General features: G+C 43.6%; 1 protein-coding gene across 2 annotated transcripts in view; it reads left to right on the top strand.

The window, feature by feature from the left end:
* The window catches only part of LOC119961268 (shugoshin 2-like), a 48302-nt gene extending 30800 nt beyond the window's left edge, over positions 1-17502 (top strand). For both annotated transcript variants that reach the window (XM_038788703.1, XM_038788701.1), the window contains 4 exons: positions 1687-1928; positions 3072-6413; positions 13012-13147; positions 16073-17502. In XM_038788703.1, the coding sequence (XP_038644631.1) occupies positions 1687-1928; positions 3072-6413; positions 13012-13147; positions 16073-16184 (3832 nt within the window). In that variant the 3' untranslated portion in view covers positions 16185-17502. The remainder of the gene's footprint in view (positions 1-1686; positions 1929-3071; positions 6414-13011; positions 13148-16072) is intronic.
* The last annotated feature ends 3083 nt before the right edge of the window (positions 17503-20585 follow it).

Below are 20585 nucleotides of genomic sequence, written 5' to 3'. Positions count from 1 at the left end.
TATCTCTTTTCCTACACCAGCTTAAGAGGATAAGCATCCAACTGTTTCCACGTTTTTGGCTGCTTTCTTAATTGGTTCTGGGTGGCAAGCTGTTTTTGGTAAAGCACCTTGCTGAGGTCAACAAATCTCCTGATGTACAATGATCAATGGCTTTTGTGTTAATATGAACAAAAATTCAGTTAAAATCATCTGAAATTTTGTTATGTGGACCAATCCCTTTTCCATTATGAAAACTGATCTCCAATTAGATAAATCTGTCCTGATAAATTGTTGGAGTAGGTTGGTCAGCATGGATTTGTTATTGTTAAAGGAAAGTCTTGCCTCACAAATTTGACTGAAGCCATTGAGGAAATAACAAGAAGGGTTGATGAAGGTAGTGCAGTGGATGTGATGTAAATGGATTTTAGCAATGCATTTGACAAGGCCCCACATGTGAGATTAGTCAAAAAAATAAAAGCCCGTGGGATACAGGGTAATTAGAAAACTGAATAAAAAGTTTTGCTTAGTAACAGGAAACAAAGGGTAATGGTCGATTGATGCTCTTGTGAATGTAAAGTTGGTTCAAGTGATGTTCACAGGGCTCAATGTTGGGACCGTTCTGTTTGTGTTTTATGTTAATTTGAATGTGAACATGGGGGGCACGATTGGGAATTTGCAAACGGCACAAAAGATTGGCTGAGTAGTGGATAGTGTACAGGATAGCTATAATCTCCAAAACTATATAGATGGGTTGGTGGAGTGGGTGGCAGATGGATTTTAACACAGAGAAGTGTGAGTCATACATTTAGGGAGGTTAAAGAGTTATACGGAGTACACAATTAATGGCAATATGCTAAGAGGGGTAGGTGAAGTTAGAGATCTTGGCTTACAAGTACCCTGGTCCCTAAATGCAGCAATTCAAGTAGACAAGGTTATAAAGAAAGCATGTGGAATGCTGTCCCTCATTGGCAGAGGTATAGAATATAAAAGTAAGGATATAATGTTGGAATTGTACAAAACACTGGTGAGGCCACAACTGGAGTATTGTGTGCAGTTCTGGTCGCCACATTACAGGAAGGATGTAATTGCTCCGGAGGGAGTGCAGGGAATTTTATAAGAATGTTGCCAGGTCAGGAAAAGTGTAACTACGAGAAGCGATTAGATAGGTTGGGGTTATTTTCCTTGGAACAAAGAAGGCTGAGGGGTGACTTAATTCAGGTGTACAAAATTATGAGGGGAAGAGATAGAATGGACAGAATAAAATTGCTTCCATTGGTGGAGAATTATAGAACCAGGGGACATAGATTCAAGATAAGTGGCAGAAGGTGTAGAGGGGTCATGAGGAAGAACGGTTTTACGTAGAGGGAGTGTGGAATTCGCTGCCTGAGTTGGTGGTGGAGGCAGAAACCCTAAACTATTTTTTAAAAGTACCTGCAACTGCACCTTAAGTGCTGTAAGCTACAGGGCTCGGGGCCGGGTGCAGGAAGGTGGGATTAGAAAGGGCAACTGGGTGTCCTGGGGCTTGCATGCACAAGATGGGCCGAATGGCCTCCTGTGCTGTAAATTTTCCATGGCCTTATGATTCTAAGATCAAGTATAATATAAAAGTATTAAGTTGATTGTTCTTTCTTGGGATGTGTAGTGAAAAGCAAATAAAAAACATTCAGTGAAATAAATTGACCAACCGAATGCTTATTTTGATTACAGAAACACGAGGTTACCATCAGGAGTCCCACCCAACTTCAGAATTGAAGAAATAAATCAAGCCAGTAGCAGCCAGGATGATAAAATTAATTCCTTGAAAGAAGCTGTAGCAGTTCTAGTGGATGGTTCTACATCTTTAATGGGTGCACTTGCATGTCAAGCTTTTACTGTGAATCTCCATGAAAACGTTTCAATCAATGACCCAAATATCAGAGAGCATGTTGAGGTTGGACGTCCTAGTCAAGGCAAGTACAGTTTTTCTGTCTAAATATTCCTATAGCTGACAACCACTTAAGACAATTATTGCTTGTGTACATTCTAAGCAACATTAACAGCAAATTAGAGCTTGGGTAATTACAATTCTTGGAAATTAAATGAGAGTAATTCATCCACGGAATCTACGCTCATTACTGAGGGAGGTTTTTGGGAATGACTGGCTAGCTGCCACTTACTCAGCTTTCTGTTTCAGCCGTAACTTGGTTCATCTCCAGAGTACCCGACTTGGATGAAAAACTCAAAAAGGTTGAGAATAGAGTCTGAATCCACCTCTTCCTTTACTGTGCCTTGGGGAAGCTACTCCTATATCTACTGGATCAAAACAGCCACCATATTTTCCTTAGAAATTGTTTTGTGGGAGTTTTAAATAAATGCAGCCACATTTGAGAAAGCTTGTTCAGTTCCTTAAACTAAAGTGAGGAAAACGTTACATCTCCTAAGAAAAGCATGAAAGAATTCCACTAATTCTTCACTGCATTGATGGGAAAATTATTGAAGTTTCTTGAGGATGACAGATGTAACAATGTCAGAATGTTGGGTTTGCATTTGTTTTATATGGTTGAGTTAGATCATATTTGTGAGGCTTTTATATTTTGCATCAATTCACTGGAATATAGTACGTTTATTGAACTGAATTGAGGATAGAGCTGATGCTGTTCAGATGAAGAAATCCAACAACTGAAACCTTTTAAAGTATACCTTTGCCAACAATAGTGAATCAGAGGTGTGAATTTGTACAACACTGGGGATAATTTCTGTAACATTGAGGATAATTCCAGACTTACAGTTTCAAATGTATTAAAATTCATACTTTTGAACTATTGTACAAATCATAGTTATGTCACATCACATATCTATTAAATCTTCTACTCCTCCTACCTCAGCAATAACTTCCAGAATCCTCCAACGATCTATCTCGGGCCATTTCTCTTTCTCATCCACATGGTCAGTGTTTATGACACTTATGCATGTACCTCCTGGCCTCCAAACTTTCCATATGGGAGGACATAAAATTTTGCCTTGAGTTTTGCTGCTCAGTATCCAGTTAAGTAGAAAATGTTTTATTTTGTCCTTTTAAAAATAAAATGGACTTGTTTTTTGATGTATTTCAGATCGAGTTTCAAATCATACCAGGTTTTCTCAGAATTTCAGAACATCCACCATGTATAGTGTTCCACAAATATCGTTAACTGAACAGACACCTGAAACTTGGCTGAGTGGAGCTATGTCTGAAAACCAAAATATTACCTTAAGAAAGAAAGATTCGTGCTCTCGAAGTTCGAAAATCTCTATGGAATTAATGGAGAAGAACGGTACTTCCTTGACGAGAGAATCGCATTCGAGAATTTCTAACGCCAGTGATATCTCTGAATTTAACAAGACAAGTTTGGTTGTGCCTCAAGTTAGAATTACTCCAGTGCGGTACAGTTCACAGCTTTTTGATTTAAAAAGGAGCAGCACAAATTTATTCGCTGAAAAACAGTCCGATGAGCCATGGAAATCTGAAGTAACTATCTTTGATGCAGAAATGGACCTAACTACCAGTGAAGCAGTAGAAATTGTTACTGTTGCAACTAAATCTACAAAACACAAAATCAAAAAAGCTAAAGGAGAAAAGGTGAAAGTTGAAGCATCCTCAAAGAATGTGGAGACATTGCGAAAAGTAAAACGGCCAAAGGAAAAGAATTGCAACATTGAATATCTAGTGTGCAAAAAGAAACAAAGAAAACATTCTGAGGAGGTTTCTGTTTTTGACCAAGGCTTTGTAAATAATAATGAAGAACCCATTGTTGGTATTCCAAACAATGGACCAAATGATTGGCTAATGCATGAAGACAGTATCCCAAACAGTCAGGAGGATTATCGCCAGGTTGTGAGTGCTTCAAAAGAAAATATTTGCAATATGAAGGGAAAAGCTGAGAAAAAGACCTGTAGAGTTGCTGAGAGCGTTAAGGGAAGCACATCTAATTTAATTGTACCAGGAGCTCGTGGAGATTACCATGAAGTGGAGCTAAATGAACATCTAAATAATGTGGAAGTGAGCAGTGGAATTTCAAATGCTTTGCAAGATCAGCTTGATAACGTAAAAGAAAACATTGGCCATGGGACATTTGTTGTGACTGAAAAGTACCACAGCATTAAAGAAAGTACATCTAATCCAGTTATACAGACAAAGAAAGACTATGATGTGGAGATGGCTGAACATCCAGATATAAAAGATTATGGGAATTTAAATAACAAGAACACTAGCCGAAGGACATTTGTGGTTACAGAAGAGCACAAGAGCATTAGAGATAATACAACTAAATCAATTTGGCAGGAGAAACCTAGAAAGCACCACAATATTAAAGAAAGTACATCTAATCCAGTTGTACAGAAAAGGACAGAACATGATGTGGAGATGGCTGAACATCCAGATATAGAAGATTATGGGAATTTAAATAACAAGAACAGTAGCCGAAGGACATTTGTGGTTACAGAAGAGCACAAGAGCATTAGGGATAATGCAACTAAATCAATTGGACAGGAGAAACTTAGAAATCAGAATATAATGATCACAGATAACTATCAAGATAGTTCAGAAGAAAATATTGGTATTAAAGGCAAAGCTAACCAAAGGGTAGAAAAGCTCAAGAGCGTTAAAGATAACTCTTCTAAATCAGTTGGACAGAAGAAACTTAGAAAGCAGAGTGTAATGGTCACAGATGAATATTCAGATAATTTAGAAGAGGTTTGCAGGACCCATGATGCTTCAGAAGAAAACACTGGTAATAAACGTAAGGCTAGTCTAAGGAGATTTGTAGTGTGCAAAGAACAGAAGACTGTTAAAGACGGTTCACCAAATTCAGTAATATGGCAGAAAGGCAAAGAACAACATGATGTGGAGGTGGCTGAACATCCAGATATAAAAGATTATGCGAATTTAAATAACAAGAACACTAGCCGAAGGACATTTGTGGTTACAGAAGAGCACAAGAGCATTAGAGATAATACAACTAAATCAATTTGGCAGGAGAAACCTAGAAAGCACCACGATATTAAAGAAAGTACATCTAATCCAGTTGTACAGAAAAGGACAGAACATGATGTGGAGATGGCTGAACATCCAGATATAGAAGATTATGGGAATTTAAATAACAAGAACAGTAGCCGAAGGACATTTGTGGTTACCGAAGAGCACAAGAGCATTAGGGATAATGCAACTAAATCAATTGGACAGGAGAAACTTAGAAATCAGAATATAATGGTCACAGATAACTATCAAGATAGTTCAGAAGAAAATATTGGTATTAAAGGCAAAGCTAACCGAAGGGTAGAAAAGCTCAAGAGCGTTAAAGATAACTCTTCTAAATCAGTTGGACAGAAGAAACTTAGAAAGCAGAGTGTAATGGTCACAGATGAATATTCAGATAATTTAGAAGAGGTTTGCAGGACCCATGATGCTTCAGAAGAAAACACTGGTAATAAACGTAAGGCTAGTCTAAGGAGATTTGTAGTGTGCAAAGAACAGAAGACTGTTAAAGACGGTTCACCAAATTCAGTAATATGGCAGAAAGGCAAAGAACAACATGAAGTGGAGGTGGCTGAGCATTTAGGTAATCTAGAAATCTGCAATCCAAATAATGAAGATAACCAAAAGACGATTGTAGTGCCGAAAAGACACAAAAAATTATCCAAGTGGGAGAAATGTAGAGAGCAGCAAGAAATTGTGATAGATAATCTTGTAAACATTCGTCTGGATAATCTGGAAAAGAGCAATAAAAATTCTAATACCATAGAATCAGATATTAGCAATGAAAAGTGCAAGGCTGACAGAAGAACATTTGTGATATCTAAAGAACGTAAGAGTGTGAAAGAAAGTTCTTCTAAACTAACTAAAGTGGAGAAAGATGAAGAACAGTATGTGACAGCTGAACATTTCCCCAGTACAGAAGGGAGCAGTGGAACATCTGACACACTACAAGATTATATAAAGGAAATAGCTGACCAAAGGACATTTGTGGCAAACAAAATACCAATGAATGTTGCACATTCATCTAATCTATTAGTGGAAATTCAAGATAAAAAGCAGTGTCTAACGGATGTAAATCAACATTTGAATCGTTTCGAGAGAGGGAGCAATAAAAGCTACAACCAAAACGCAGATATATCCCCAGAAGACTTTACCAATATAAAGAAGAGATTGGACAGATCAATTGTTGTTTACAAAAATATTGAAAAAGACCCAACTCAGTCAGCTCTGCCAGTGAAAAAAGCATTGCAGTACGAAGTCAAGAAAGTACAAGTAGAGTGTGAACAGAACACACACAAAATTTTAAAGAATGATTGGACGTCAATTTCAGAAAAAGGAAGCAAACCTGGTAGGAAAATCTGCATAAATGGCCCCAGTGAATCTGCCCCGCAACTACCCATGGAGGACAATCTTGCAACTGCAGTGCGTTCAAAAGTTCAAGGTATACTGTTATCTTTGGTCAAACAATTATGTGCACTTGCATGGTATATATTAATGACTTCTGTAGGTGAGTGCAGCAATAATGTGTTGGCACGCTTCTCTGGAAAATAAATCTAAGAAGTCAAGATCTTATGGTATTTAAAGTTATGAAGTGATTTGATAAGATGGATGCGAGGAGTATTTCCACTTAAATATATTATGGCCATTAAACAATAAAATGCGTGGGTCAAGGATGTCTCGGAGGGGTTACAGGACATTTTGGAGAGGGAAGGTGAACAGACGGGCCGTGGTCAACAGTGTTACAAAGTCAGAAAATAGGGAGTTAGGAAACAAGTTGAAAAGTAGAACCTCAAAGGTGATCATCAAGATCTACAGCACAGGAAAGCCCCTTCAGCCCATCACGTCTGCTCCTGTCAAAAACAACCATCTAACAATTCTAATCCCATTTCCCAGCAGGTAAAGGCCCACAGCCTTGTATGCCTTGGCATCACAAATGCATACCTGAATAATACTGTGCCTGCACCATACTTTAAGACAGTGAGTTCCAAACTCCCATCACTCTCTGGGTCCCCTCACCATCGCAGAGCGGCGGTTACTGGTTGGTGGGCCCTGGGAGAGGGCAGTTGCATGGGCGGAGGTCGGCATCAGCAAACCAAATGAGCCCCCGCTGAGTTGTGGTGCCCCGATGGCACGTAGCGCAACACCCCCACCCCGTCTTCCACCACCCGCCTCTGACCCGCAATCCAATCATGCGTCATGTCTTGCAGGATCACCCAGCGCCTTACTGGTGTCCTCTGCCCCCCGCCACAACCCCAGAACACGTTGAATGATTGGGCGGCACAGTACAGCAATGCGAGCCCCAATTACCAATTCGCAACACCCTGCAGCATTTTAGGAGATTACACCAACTTTCTGTCACAGCTGTCTCCAAAACCCTCCACCATTCCAGAGACACGAGCCCCCAATCACCAGCTCACAAGACCCTGCACCACCGTAGGTGACTACACCAACTTTCTGTCACAGCTGTCTCCAAAACCCTCCACCATCCCAGAGGCACTCGCCTCAGTTGGACATTGTAGTGAAGAGGCTCCTGGTGCATCAGCTGATGTGCATCATACACACATTCAGCAGTGCATCAGGTGGAGCTAGGAACCCCCACCTCCCCAGTGGGTGGACGGTCGGATGGCGGCCCGACGCCAGGGACTAGCTACCATCTAGTTGGCTTTCGAACTTCTGGAACGGATGGTCCCATCGATGCTAGAAATGCAGACACAGAACCGGGCACTACATGAGGGGTTGTCAGCAACCATCTGGTGCCTGCAGATACTGTTGAAAGAGTCTAACCTCCTGCAGGGGCAGGAGATGGTGCCAAACATGTGTGCCATCCAAACCACCACAGCATCCGAGTGGAGGCCTTGGGGACGAAGGTACCGGCCATGGGTCAGGATGTCCAAGGCCTGTGGCACTCTGTGCCGGCTGTGCCCGAGGCACATGTCAGGGTGGCCCTGTCACAGGTGGCCATGTACGAGAGCCACCTTGACATTGCAGCGGCGCTCCAGAGCTTGGCCCACTCACACCAGGTAATAGCTGTCGGCGTTGGCAGCATTGCCCGGGCACTGGTTGACCTGAGCCAGTCACAGAGGGATGTGGCACAGTCCCAAAGGGAGGTTGCCCAGTCCCTGTGCTCAATGACTGCGAGCATTGAAACCCTGGTTGAGACGGGGGTGAGCTTCCAGTACTGACAGTGCCAGGTGGCTGTGGAGCCCCCTGAGCCCGCTCCCGATGCATCCACGTCCCAAGAGGTGGCCTGGAGCAAGGAGGAAATGATGGGACTTATGCTCGTGAACCACACAAGGGAGGTGCTGGACTCGTAACTTGCAGTAATTATGGAGCCAATTTTGCAGTGCCTTCAGCACAATTCCCTATTCGGGGAATCTTGGGATGTGTGTTAAAAGGGCAAGAAAGTGACTTCAACAATAAAATTGAAGAATTCTCACAGAGGCACACACAATCTAAATTGGAAACAAGGTAGTTAATTGTTAACAATTCAACTATATACTCGGAAAAATATGACAAGTTTAGGGTTATTCCTTCAAGCAGAGAAGGCTGTAGACAATTATTTACAAGTTCATTTTACAATGAAACTATCAGCCGGTCAGGAGCCCTGGTCGTCCTCTCGGGGCAGTCCCAGCGGTGATGCTGGCGTCAGCTCGGGCATCCGTGGCTCTGGGAGTGTATCGTCTTCAGCTTCATCGCATCCGGATGGGGCCAGTGGGAGGACGGATTCTCCTGGGAAGGGGGCTGCAGTGGTGTGCGCCGATGAAGAAATGGTTTGGGGGGGGGGGGGGGGGGGGGGATACAGCGGGGGCCACATCTCGGAGGGAGACCGTGTCTTGTCGGCCATCGGGGTGTGCCACATAGGTGTACTGGGGGTTAGCATGGAGGAGATGTACCCTCTCGACCAGTGGGTCCGACTTGTGGGCCCGTACGTGTTTGCGGAGTAGGACGGGTCCTGGGGCTGCATTCGGGAGGTGTTTCATTGGTAGTAGTGCACAGTAGTGATCGGATGGAGTGAAGTGCATCTGGGAGGACCTCCTGCCATTGGGACACTGGGAGATTCTTGGACCGTAGGGCCAGTGGGACGGCCTTCCAGACCGTCCCGTTCTCCCTCTCTCCCTGCCCGTTTCTCCGGGGGGTTGTAACTGGTCGTCCTGCTGGAGGCAATGCCCTTGCTGAGCAGGAATTGACGCAGCTCGTCACTCATGAAGGAGGATCCCCTATCACTGGATGTAGGTGGGGAAACCGAACAGGGTAAAGATGCTGTGGAAGGCTTTAATGACAGTGGCAGCGGTCATGTCGGGACAGGGGGTGGCGAAAGGGAACCGGGAGTATTCATCAATCACGTTTAAGAAATACGTGTTGCGGTCGGTGGAGGGAAGGGGCCCTTTGAAATTCATGCTGAGGCGTTCAAAGGGGCGGGAAGCCTTCACTAGATGCGCTTTCTCTGGCCTGTAGAAGTGCGGCTTGCACTCCGCGCAGATTTGGCAGTTTCTGGTTACGGCCCTGACCACCTCGATGGAGTAGGGCAGATTGCGGGTTTTAACAAAGTGGAAAAACCAGGTGACCCCTGGGTGGCAGAGGTTGTCGTGGAGGGTCCGGAGTCGGTCTACTTGTCACTGGCACAAGTGCCGCGGGACAAGGCATCAGGAGGCTCGTTGAGCTTCCCGGGACGATACAAGATCTCGTAATTATAGGTGGAGAGCTCGATCCTCCACCGTAAGATCTTATCATAATTTTGCCCTGCTGTGCATTGTCAAACATGAAGGCTACCGACCGTCAGTGAGGAGAGTGAATCTCCTGCCGGCCAGGTAATGCCTTCAATGCCGCACAGCTTCGACGATGGCTTGGGCCTCCTTCTCGACGGAGGAATGGCGGATTTCTGAGGCGTGGAGGGTGCGTGAAAAGAAGGCCACAGGTCTGCCCGCCTGATTGAGGGTGGCAGCCAGAGCTACGTCTGATGCGTCGCTCTCGACCTAGAAGAGGAGGGACTCATCGATTGCGTGCATTGTCACCCTGGCGATGTCTGCTTTGATGTGACTGAAAGCCTGGCGGGCCTCTGCCGATAGGGGGAAAAACCGTGGACTGGATTAGTGGGCGGGCCTTGTCCGCATAATTGGGGACCCCCTGGGCGTAATAAGAAAAGAAGCCCAGGGAAAGTTTCGGGGCCTTGGGGCAGTGGGGGGAGGGGAAACTCCATGACGGGGCGCATGCGTTCGGGATCTGGGCCTATGACTCCATTATGCACTATGTAGCCGAGAATGGCTAGGCGATCGGTGCTAAATACGCATTTGTCCTTGTTATAGGTTAAGTTAAGGATTTTTGCGGTATGGAGCAAGTTGCAGAAGTTGGTGTCATGGTCCTGCGGGTCGTGGCCGCAGATGGTGACATTGTCGAGGTACGGGACGTGACCCGCAGACCGTACCGGTCAACCATTCGGTCCATCTCCCATTGGAAGACCAAGGTCCAATTTGTGACACCAAAGGGAACCCTTAGAAAGTGGTAGAGCCGCCCATCTGCTTCAAATGCAGTGTACCTGCAGTCGTCTGGGTGAATGGGGAGCTGGTGGTAGGCTGATTTAAGGTCTACTGTGGAGAAAACATTGTATTGTGCTGTCTGGTTGACCGTTTCAGATATGCGGGGGAGAGGGTACCCGTCGAGCTACGTATACCTGGTGATGGTCTGACTGTAGTCTATGACCGTCCTGTGTTTCTCCCCGGTCTTTACAACCACCACTTGAGCGGCCCCATACCCCCCCCCCCCCCCCCCCACCTTCACTGTCTGTGGCCTTGCAACCCTGAAGGTCGACCTGCCTTCCCTGTTTGCAAAACTTACCAACGATTGCAAACACGTCGCCACCAGGAGCAGACAGTACAGTGCCCAGGACCGGACCTTCATTAGGTCGGAAGTCCAACGGTTACTAAAGGAAGGCATTATCGAGGCCAGCAACAGCCCCTGGAGAGCTCAAGTGGTGGTTGTAAAGACCGGGGAGAAACATAGGAGGGTCATAGACTACAGTCAGACTTTTGGTGGCCGACCGGGCCTGGCATACTGCCACGAGGTGCCCCTTCTTCCCGCAGCACTTGCAGATTGTGGATCGAGCTGGGTAGCGTTGCCGGGGGTGTTTGTTTTGTCCGCAAAAATAGCATCTACCCCCCCCTCCCCCCCGGGGATTCCTGGCTGCCGCACTGCACAAGCTTGTGGAGAATTTTGGGGTGCTTTGGAATCGGCCACAGGTGGGGTCCACCCTGTCCATGTGGGTACCGCGCGGTTGGGAACATAGGCCTGGGCTTTGCGGGAGGCTACATCTAGGGAGTGCGCAAGTTTCCGTGCCTCTTTAAGCCCTAGCGTGGCGTTTTCCAGCAGTCGCTGGCAGATTTTAGAGGACAGCATGCCTGCAACAAAAGCATCCCGTATTAAGAGTTCGGTGTGGTCATTGGCTGAGACTTGTGGACAGTTACAGTTTCTACCTAACACTAACAATGCGTGGTAAAAATCGTCCAGTGATTCCCCTGGGATCTGCCGTCTGGTAGCTAAAAGATGCCGAGTGTGTACCTGATTCACAGTGCGGACGTAGTGCTCTTTTAACAAATTCATTGCATCCTCTAAACCGTCCGCGTCTTCAATTTCTGGGCTCACCCTTGAGTGGAGGACTTTCATTTTCTGTTCCTCCGTGGGGGTAGTCGGGGCCGTCCAGATGTACCCATTGAAATATGCCAGCCAATGTTTAAAAGTTGCTGCTGCATTTGCCGCATGGGGGTTGATTTGTAGACACTCTGACTTGATGCAGAGAGCAGCCATTCTTCAGTTTTGTTCATTAAATTGATGCACAATCAATCACTACTGATGCGAGATTGTAGTCCAATTGAAGGATTTAATGAACAAGTAGTTGCCCAGCAGCTCTGGTACAGTATGACTGCTGTGGGTGAAACACAGACTCTTATGCTCTGCCTGCTGGGCGGAACCAGCAGGCTGGTTCTACCACTACTACAGTATAAGGTACATCTCACCTAGGCACCGCGATACCCCTAATACAGCTTACCACAATTGTGTACCCTCTTTTTTTATCTTTTTTCATTCCAAAGTGGATGATGTCACTTTTGCCCACATTGAAATCCACTTATTGCAATTTTGACCATTCATTTTATTAATATCGTTGCGTTGATATCCTGCCATCTACACTGTTTATGATGCCACTATGTGCCAAAAGATTTTTGGTAAGCAAGTGGGTGATAGGTAGGAAGCATTTTGAGGTTACTATCGGAGCAGCCATGATCTTATTAAATGGAGCGGGGCCGAATAGCCTACTCCTGATCATATGGTTTTTTTTTAAAGAACTGTTTTCTCCAAAATTAACCAAACAATTGCAGGAGTTGTGCGTTTGAAAAAGTGAACTTCTCTGAGAATTCTGTTGCAATTGTATCTCCAGATTTACCATTAGTCATTTCACTCATTTTTATTCACAGCTCTGGTATATCCCCAGGCCCAAATCAGACAGATTAGTTTCAGTTAACTATTTAGGCTGTAGTTAACACTAGCTCTGTTTCAAGACGTATACACATTGTAGCAGATCTTGCCAGTTAATTATTTCCGAAAATGCCTGTTTGCAGTAGTGAATGATTTTCAGAACTGTGAAATAAGTTCTAACTTCAATAAAAGTGACTGGATTCAACTCTTCCACCTCAATGTGAATTTCTGAGAATCATTTTCAGATAGAGTGGTGCCTACCGTATTGAACAAAACTCATCAGACCCACACTAATCCAGAAATATTATTCAAGAAGCTCAATTTCCTTCAGTATAATTGCACATTTATTTAATCACTGGACTCTGTAGCTGTTTTTATAATGATAATCTTTATTTAAACACACTCGATGTTTCTTTTTCATCTATTACTCTGGCATTGACATATAGTTAAGTTGTCTTATTTTTTCAACAAAAATGTCTGACTCCTACCATAGTTTGAGATTTTGAGGACTATACACTTGTCAATTCATTTCTATTCCAAACACAAAATTAGATTTTCCTTCCCATTTCTTTCAGAGAATAAAGAATGTGAAGTCCTGAAGGATGTGACAAATGTAATTCCTACCAAACTCTTGCATCAGTCACAGCTCAGTTTACGTTGTAAACGGCAAACTACTGCAGGATTAAGTTACAAAGAACCATCACTCGGAAGGTATGTGATGGAGTTTTGTTCTTCATTTTTGCTATTTCAAAAGGCAAATTCTTTCAAAAAGCATATTGGATCAAATTCATATTAAGAATATTTCATCGCCCAAACTGAGAGAATGTGCTTGCAAATCTCTCAGATCCTTTTACACTAAGATTTCAACTCTGGTTGAAAAAATTTGCTTTTTACAGACCTACGTGCAAGCAAAAAGTTCCCTTTTCCTTCTGTTCTGAACTTTATCTTGTGGTCCATGTCCCCTCAGTTGCTCTATTTGTATCTATCTATTTTGTCTCACCTTTCCATGATTTTAAGCAGCTCAACCAAATCACCCTGCAATTTCTTCCAATGAAAATTACACTGTTTAACACGATCTTTGTTTACATTTCCTTGTGCGTCCAAGTGAATGTGTGCACTCTTTCTTGTCTCGACCCCTTTCTAATGGTGAGAGGCTCAAAATAGCACAGAAAAGTTTAACTGATTTTAACTACAGTTTCATATAAATTTATAATTCTGCAATTTATATTCCATTCCTCATACTATAAAACCCAGCTTTCCTGTTGGGTTTTTTATTATAGCCTTTTTTACTTGAGATGCTCCTTTTGTCTTTGCGGTTCCAGATCATATAGCCTTCTCCCTTCAATGCACACCTCATACTTTTTGAACCAAAATTTAGTTGCGGTTTACTTCACAAATGTATTTCTTGCAGCTTTTTTAGTATCATCTAAAAATGTAAGCACCTTTTGGAGAATGAAACCTTCGCAATGTGGCAATTATTTTGACAAAGAAAGTACAATATTTTATATAAATTTTCCAAGTTGGCATCATGTAGATGTGGTGTTGGAAAGAATGACGGGATGGAGATACCTTTGGATTAAATGTATTGGATTGGGTTATTATAAACAAATTCTTTTTTTTACAGGAGACGGGACAAATGCATTCAGATCAGAAAGTTTTAGATCTGTTGTGTAATTGGACACTTACAATTAGGAATTTAAGAAGTAACAAGTCAAGATATTTTTATTCAAATATTTTTAAAGGAAAGTGGACCTTTTTTAAATTGATTTGAAGCTCCTCTGCCATCTCAATTGCATGAGATTCCATGCCACCATTGGAAGAAAAGTGGGTAATTCTCCCAGTGCCTTGGCCAACATTTATCCTTCAACCGATACCAATTTTTTTAAAAAAAAGTTATCTGCTGTTATAAGATTGTTGTTAGTGGGATCTTTACTCTACAAAAGATGTTTCCTGCCTGACAACAGTGACTGCATGTGAAAACTTAATTAGCTGTAAAGTGCTTTGGGATATTCATATGAAATGCACTATATAAGTTTTTTCTCTTTTAATTGATTGAACAAATGATTTATTGAAGGTTACATGAAGTGGATCTCTCTAGGGAGGTCAGTTTGGAAAATAGGACTGAGGTGGAAGAATCTGTTACAGGTGGCAAATATGCTTTAGGGAAATTTGAAGAATAGTTTAAATTAAATGTGGCAGAGAGTCTGCAAGTCATATCTAAAATATTTTTGAACGTCAAACAATGAGTTAATTTAAGGCACAGTGACAAATATATACACAAATGCAGCAATAATTTGTGTACAATGTTATGGGAGAGGCGTTTTAAGAACCCCAAAATGTTTCATGGAGTTCAACCAACTTAATGTATTGTTGCTTTTGAAGCACACAGCTTATTCTCCAAGTGTGGTATTACAATTATGGACACGTGGGTTTTTAAACACAAAACAATGTTTATTCCATGAACTCAACTTAAATTTTTAAATAAACATTGCATCACTTAACACCCCTTACTTCAAAGATAACCCCAAAAATAATGCAATACTAAATCATCCTTCAGTTGTTCCTTTAAACATCCAAGAGACTTAACACTTTTAAACAGAAACACATCGGGTTAAAGACATCACTATTATGAGTTTAAATCACCCAAATGATTCAGAGATAGTCTTTCATGGCAGAGATCACAGCAGATCCAGCTCACTGCAACACAGACACACCCAAGCTCTTTTCCTCAAAACTGAAACCAAAAGCAGAACTGAGCTCAGCTCCCCCCACCCTCTGACATCTCTTCAGTAATATGAGCTGCTCTATTTCTTAAAGGTACATTGCTTAAACATCCATTTCTTAAAGGTACTCTCGCATGACAACAACAAGACCCTACAAACAATAATGGGAAGAATGACTAGTTAATTCTGTTTTTTGTGCTAGTTAAGGAGAGGAATGTTGGCCAGGGCAAGGCGCTATTAAATTATATTCCTCATTTCTGTTGCCAAATCAGAGGTCAGAAGTGTGCAGTCTTGTGCAATTTAGTATAGTGCTCTGACCATAAAAGTAGAAATGCATTGTAGTTATGTTATCCGTTTGTGGCAGGAATCTGATGTAATGTTTACTTGTACTTAGTGCAGCACAGTAGGGCAATGGTTAGCATAGTTGCTTCACAGCTCCAGAGCCTCAGGTTCGATTCCCGGCTTGGGTCACTGTCTGTGTGGAGTCTGCATGTTCTCCCCATGTCTGCGTGGGTTTCCTCCAGGTGCTCAGGTTTCCTCCCACTGTCCAAAGATGTGCAGTTAGGTGGATTGACCATGCTAAATTGCCCTTAGTGTCCAAAAAGGTTAGGTGGGGTTACTGGATTATGGGTGTGATCTTAAATCGGGTGCTAATTCCAAGGGCTAGTGCAGACTTGATGGGCTGAATGGCCGCCTCCTACACTGTAAATTATATGAATCTATACACTGTTCAATTTCTGCTGCTTCATCTGCTTTTTGTCAGTACAAATTCATTTTCAATATTACAGTGCCCTTAGGTGGTTCAGCATTGTAATTTTTTTAAAAAGACATTTTATATGCTAATAGTTTTAATGCTAAAATAACTCATGACAGTAATGTACTGATGTGCAAAACTCATTTTTTTCTTTTGCAGAAAACTACGTCAAGGCGATGCGTTCACAGACTCTAGGTTTTTGCATTCACCTGTACCTAAAACTGGACAGAAAGTAAAGAAAAGATGTGGTGCTCAAAATTTACACAAATAAGCATGCAGGAAAAGGGCTATGTATTGACTTTTTCATCATTTCAATTTTTCTAACTAAAATTTCAGAAAAGCAGTGTTCCATCTGTATTTTTATAATTTCTCTGAATTTGTCATGTCTGCCTCGTGTCATGTTGTTATTGCTCGTGTAGATTATGTAACTTGGCACAGGAATGCTTTACAGTTATTCCGAGGAAATAACCTAAAATTGTCTGTGAACAAGTTAAAATCTTAAGAGGTGCATCATGTGTTTTATATATATATATATATATATATATATATATGTATATATAAATGACAGTGGAACAAATTGAGTTGCCATTTTCATGGTGAAAGTATTTCGAAGCCAATGTAAAAATGTGCATTTCAGAACTACTAATTGATATATAGTTACAATATAAAGTTCATGAACACTTGTATCAGTTCAGAAAGTCAGGATAATGTCGGCTCCATGAAGCAATTGAGGATCAGAGCATGCCCAGTATTTGCCTGATTGTCCTGGGGGAAGCCTAGTCTATTTTGAGGGTCAGCATTATGAGCTTGAGGACTGCAGACTGCAACAATTCACGTTAGATCAGGCGACGTCAGTTCCGACAAAAAAGCTGCAATATCAGACAGCCTCTTGCCATGAAAAAGGTCAGTGGGAGCCCTGTGAAAACCTCGCACTGGCCCAGACTGATTTAGTGAGACTGAAGGAGCATGCCTACTGAGTACTTCCGATTCGCAGTAAAACTTACCATCTGGGCTGCTATTTAGTTAGATCACCAGATGGTATTGACACGTGCTCTAACCAGTGTTGTTCTTTAATGCAAACCAAGTCCTGGGAATGTTATAGGATCCTGATTTACATATCGACTTGGCCTACTGCCTAGATCTGGCTTCCTAGCAGTTGACTCGGAGAATATTGTGACAGCCATAACAGGAATGGGAAATCAATCAGTCCCCACCATTTTCATTTGCACTATTGACCCATCTCCAATGGGCAGGATGTCTCAAAGACACTTTGTCTCTAGTTGAATTGTTAAACCTTTGGGAACAGGAGGCTCCACATAGCTAAAATTGGTGCAGTGCCTTTGCAATTCTGCTACTTAAAATCGCCATACCAAATGTGCAATAAACTTAAATTTAATATCAGCTGGGAAAATTTCCGCTTATTTTAGATATTTACGCATTTTCTTCAGTTTATTTTAAATTGTCAATGGATCTTAGTTTATATAATTTAACTATTCATTGTGATGATTTTTAGTTTATTTTTCCTTGTGCCTTTCTGCTTTGTGAAGGAATAGTTGAAACAATAAACTCTTTTTAAAATTTGCTCTTCACAGCCTTGTCCAAATTTAAATGTTATTTTAACCTTTTTCAAACTATTGTAAAGCATCTACGGATCAATAATTTTCATATTTGTAATTTGCAAGCCCGTACTAACCTAATTTTCACTAGTATAACCCTCCAATAACTTATTTGATATCTAGCCTACCCACACACAAGTCATAAGTAATCTCTAACAGTTGTCCATACATGTCTGCACAGCTCCTCTCCTAGTTTACCCGTGTTCAGTAGTCTAGTAATGACTGTCCTGGTACGTCATAATTTCCTTGTGGAGGAAGTTTTTGATCTGTGTATACCTTTGGCTGTTCCCTCGCCGGTATTGGAACTTGGCCGTGAGTCCCCCAAGGGTTGCTACTCTACCATCCGTGTACATGTCCCTAACTGTTAGTGTCTCCTCATCCTGTCTCCAACATTTGAAGGAGGTTCCCATTGTTGCCCGGAGAGGGGGGGGGCCTGTACTTTTTGCCGATGGAGGCCATAATGGATATCTCGGTTAGTCCGAAGTGCTGTCTCAATTAGTTTCTCGACTGGTGTGTGGCCGCCACCTCTGGGCTTTTTGAGTACCTGGCGGGGGGGGGGGGGGGGGGGGGGGGGGGGGGGATGAGAGGACAATTGTCACCAGTGCTCGGAGAGATGTCCCAGTACAGGAGTCTCCTCCATTCTGACCAACTCTGCTCCCAGTTCTTTGACCCATCCTCGTACCCTTTCTCCGGTGGCCACCCAGTGGTAGAACTGGAAGTCTGGGAGGGCAGGCCTCCCACATTTCTTCTCCTTTGAAGAACCTTCTTCCTAATCCTCGGGCTCGTCCCTCCCCAAACAAACGCCATGATTAGATTGTACGCTGTGGTGAAAAAGGCCTTGGGGATGTAGATCGGAAACGATTTTAACAGGAGGAGGAACCGGGGCAGTACGTTCATCTTCATTGTCTGCACTCTCACTGCCAGGAAGAATGGGAATCCAACGAGGTGAACCCTGGACCAAACCCAAACCGTTCCAGTACCTCTGAGGTACTTCAATTTGACACATCGTAGGCCTTCTCTGCATCCAGGGAGATGATCATCTCTGGTGTTCTCTCCTCAGATGGGGTCATGATCGTATTCAGCAGGCGTCTGATGTTCGCTGTTAGCTGTCTGCCCTTGATAAAGCCCATCTAATCTTCAGCGACTACCTCTGGCACGCAGCTCTCCTCGCCAGGGCTTAGACAGGATGTTGGCATCAGTATTAAGGAGTGAGATGGGTCTGTAAGAGCCACACTGTCGATTCTTTGTCTTTTTTGGGGATCAGTGATATTGAGGCCTGAACCAGCATTGGTGGCAGGGTTCCCCTGGACAGCGAACATCTCCCCACAGGTGCGGGGCCAGTGCGGGTGTGAATTTTTTCTCAAAGTCCGTCAGGAATCTGTCAGGCCCCAGCGCCATCCTTCAGCTCTAGTGCTTCTTGGCCCCGACTCCTAGCTTCCCCCACGATCAGCTTGTCTCGTCCATCGAGGAACTGCTTCATCTTTGAGTCCCCCTATGGGAGCTTAGAGGTGTACGCCTCTTTACAGAAAGTTGTGAAGGCCTCTTTCATCTGCTCTGGCATTATTAATAGTCTGCTGCTCCTATCCTTTACCTGAGCTATTTCCCCCGTGTCTGCCTGCTTTCTAAGGCAGGCTGGTTTTGTCTCCATGCTCAAAGGAAGTCCCCTGTGTCCTACTGAGCTGGTGCACTGCTTTCCCAGTGGAGAACAGGTAAATGTCCATTTGTAGATTTTTCCTCTCCGTCAGTAGTTCCATGGTGGGGGCTGTGGAGTACTGCTGGTCTACACCAGTATGGAGTCGACCAGCAGTTGCTGAGCCATCCTTGCAATCCTGTGGACCTGGGAGAAGATGAAGAACTCTTTCTCCCTTGGGTATGTGAACCTCCATGAGCCCACTGCCCCCATCTGCTTCATGAAGGTGTTCAAGCTCTCTTGCCATGCCTGACTGTTTCTCTGCTGGATGTCTGTCCATGGGTCCTGTGCACAGTTGAACTCTTTCCCCCATAATGAGTCTGCAGGAATCTATATCGGGGATTTCTGCCATGGTTTTCTGTATGAATTCTGGATCGTCCCAGTTGCAAGCATACATGTTTATAAGGACCACTGGTACCCCTTCCAGGGCACCGCTAACCATGGCACATTGTCACCTGGTTTCATAACCTTTATTATAAGTCCGGAAAAGAGCACACACCGAGCCAAACAGGTTGAATCATGGGCAGCACGGTGGCCTAGTGGTTAGCACAACCGCCTCACGGCGCTGAGGTCCCAGGTTCGATCGCCCGCCTCTGGGTCACTGTCCGTGTGAAGTTTGCACATTCTCCCCGTGTCTGCGTGGGTTTCGCTCCCACAACCCAAAAATGTGCAGAGTAGGTTGATTGGCCACGCTAAATTGCCCCTTAATTGGAAAAAGAAATTGGGTAATCTAAATTTATAAAAAAAAAACAGGTTGATTCAAAAGGAAAAATTATGTGGAGATGCCGGCGTTGGACTGGGATGAGCACAGTAAGAAATCTTACACCAGGTTATAGTCCAACAGATTTGTTTCGAATCACTAGCTTTCAGAGCACTGCTCCTTGTAGTCTGGTGAGCAAACAGAAATCGGGCCAACCTGGTATCCAACGAGCCACTGCCCTGTTTCCTCAAACTCTGGTTCTGTGTCCGTACAGCCCGGCCGGCCAATTTGTTCGGATGGTAGGGGGCAGACCCGACATGGCGGACCCCGTTGGAGCGCAAGAAGGCTGAGAAATCTCGGCTTGTGAATATGGGCCCATTGTCGGACATGAGTACCTCTGGAATCCCGTGGATGGAGAAGGAGAGGCGGGACCTATCGAGCAACATTGCCATGGTGATAGACGGCATTCAGTGGACCTCCATCCACTTGGCGTACGCTTTGACTAGCAGAAGAAAAATTTAATCTAGAAAGGGACTGGCCATTCTCACGGGTGCAGGGGCGCAGCGGCGGGAGCCACTGGTATTCCTGACAGACGTCATACTGGCGGGCCACTGTCTCAGTGTTTGCATCCATACCAGGCCACCAGATGTAGCTCCGAGCTAACAT

This window comes from Scyliorhinus canicula, chromosome 2 (genome assembly GCF_902713615.1).
Source record: "Scyliorhinus canicula chromosome 2, sScyCan1.1, whole genome shotgun sequence".
NCBI lineage: Eukaryota > Metazoa > Chordata > Chondrichthyes > Carcharhiniformes > Scyliorhinidae > Scyliorhinus > Scyliorhinus canicula.
This window is presented reverse-complemented; position numbering and strand designations above follow the sequence as displayed.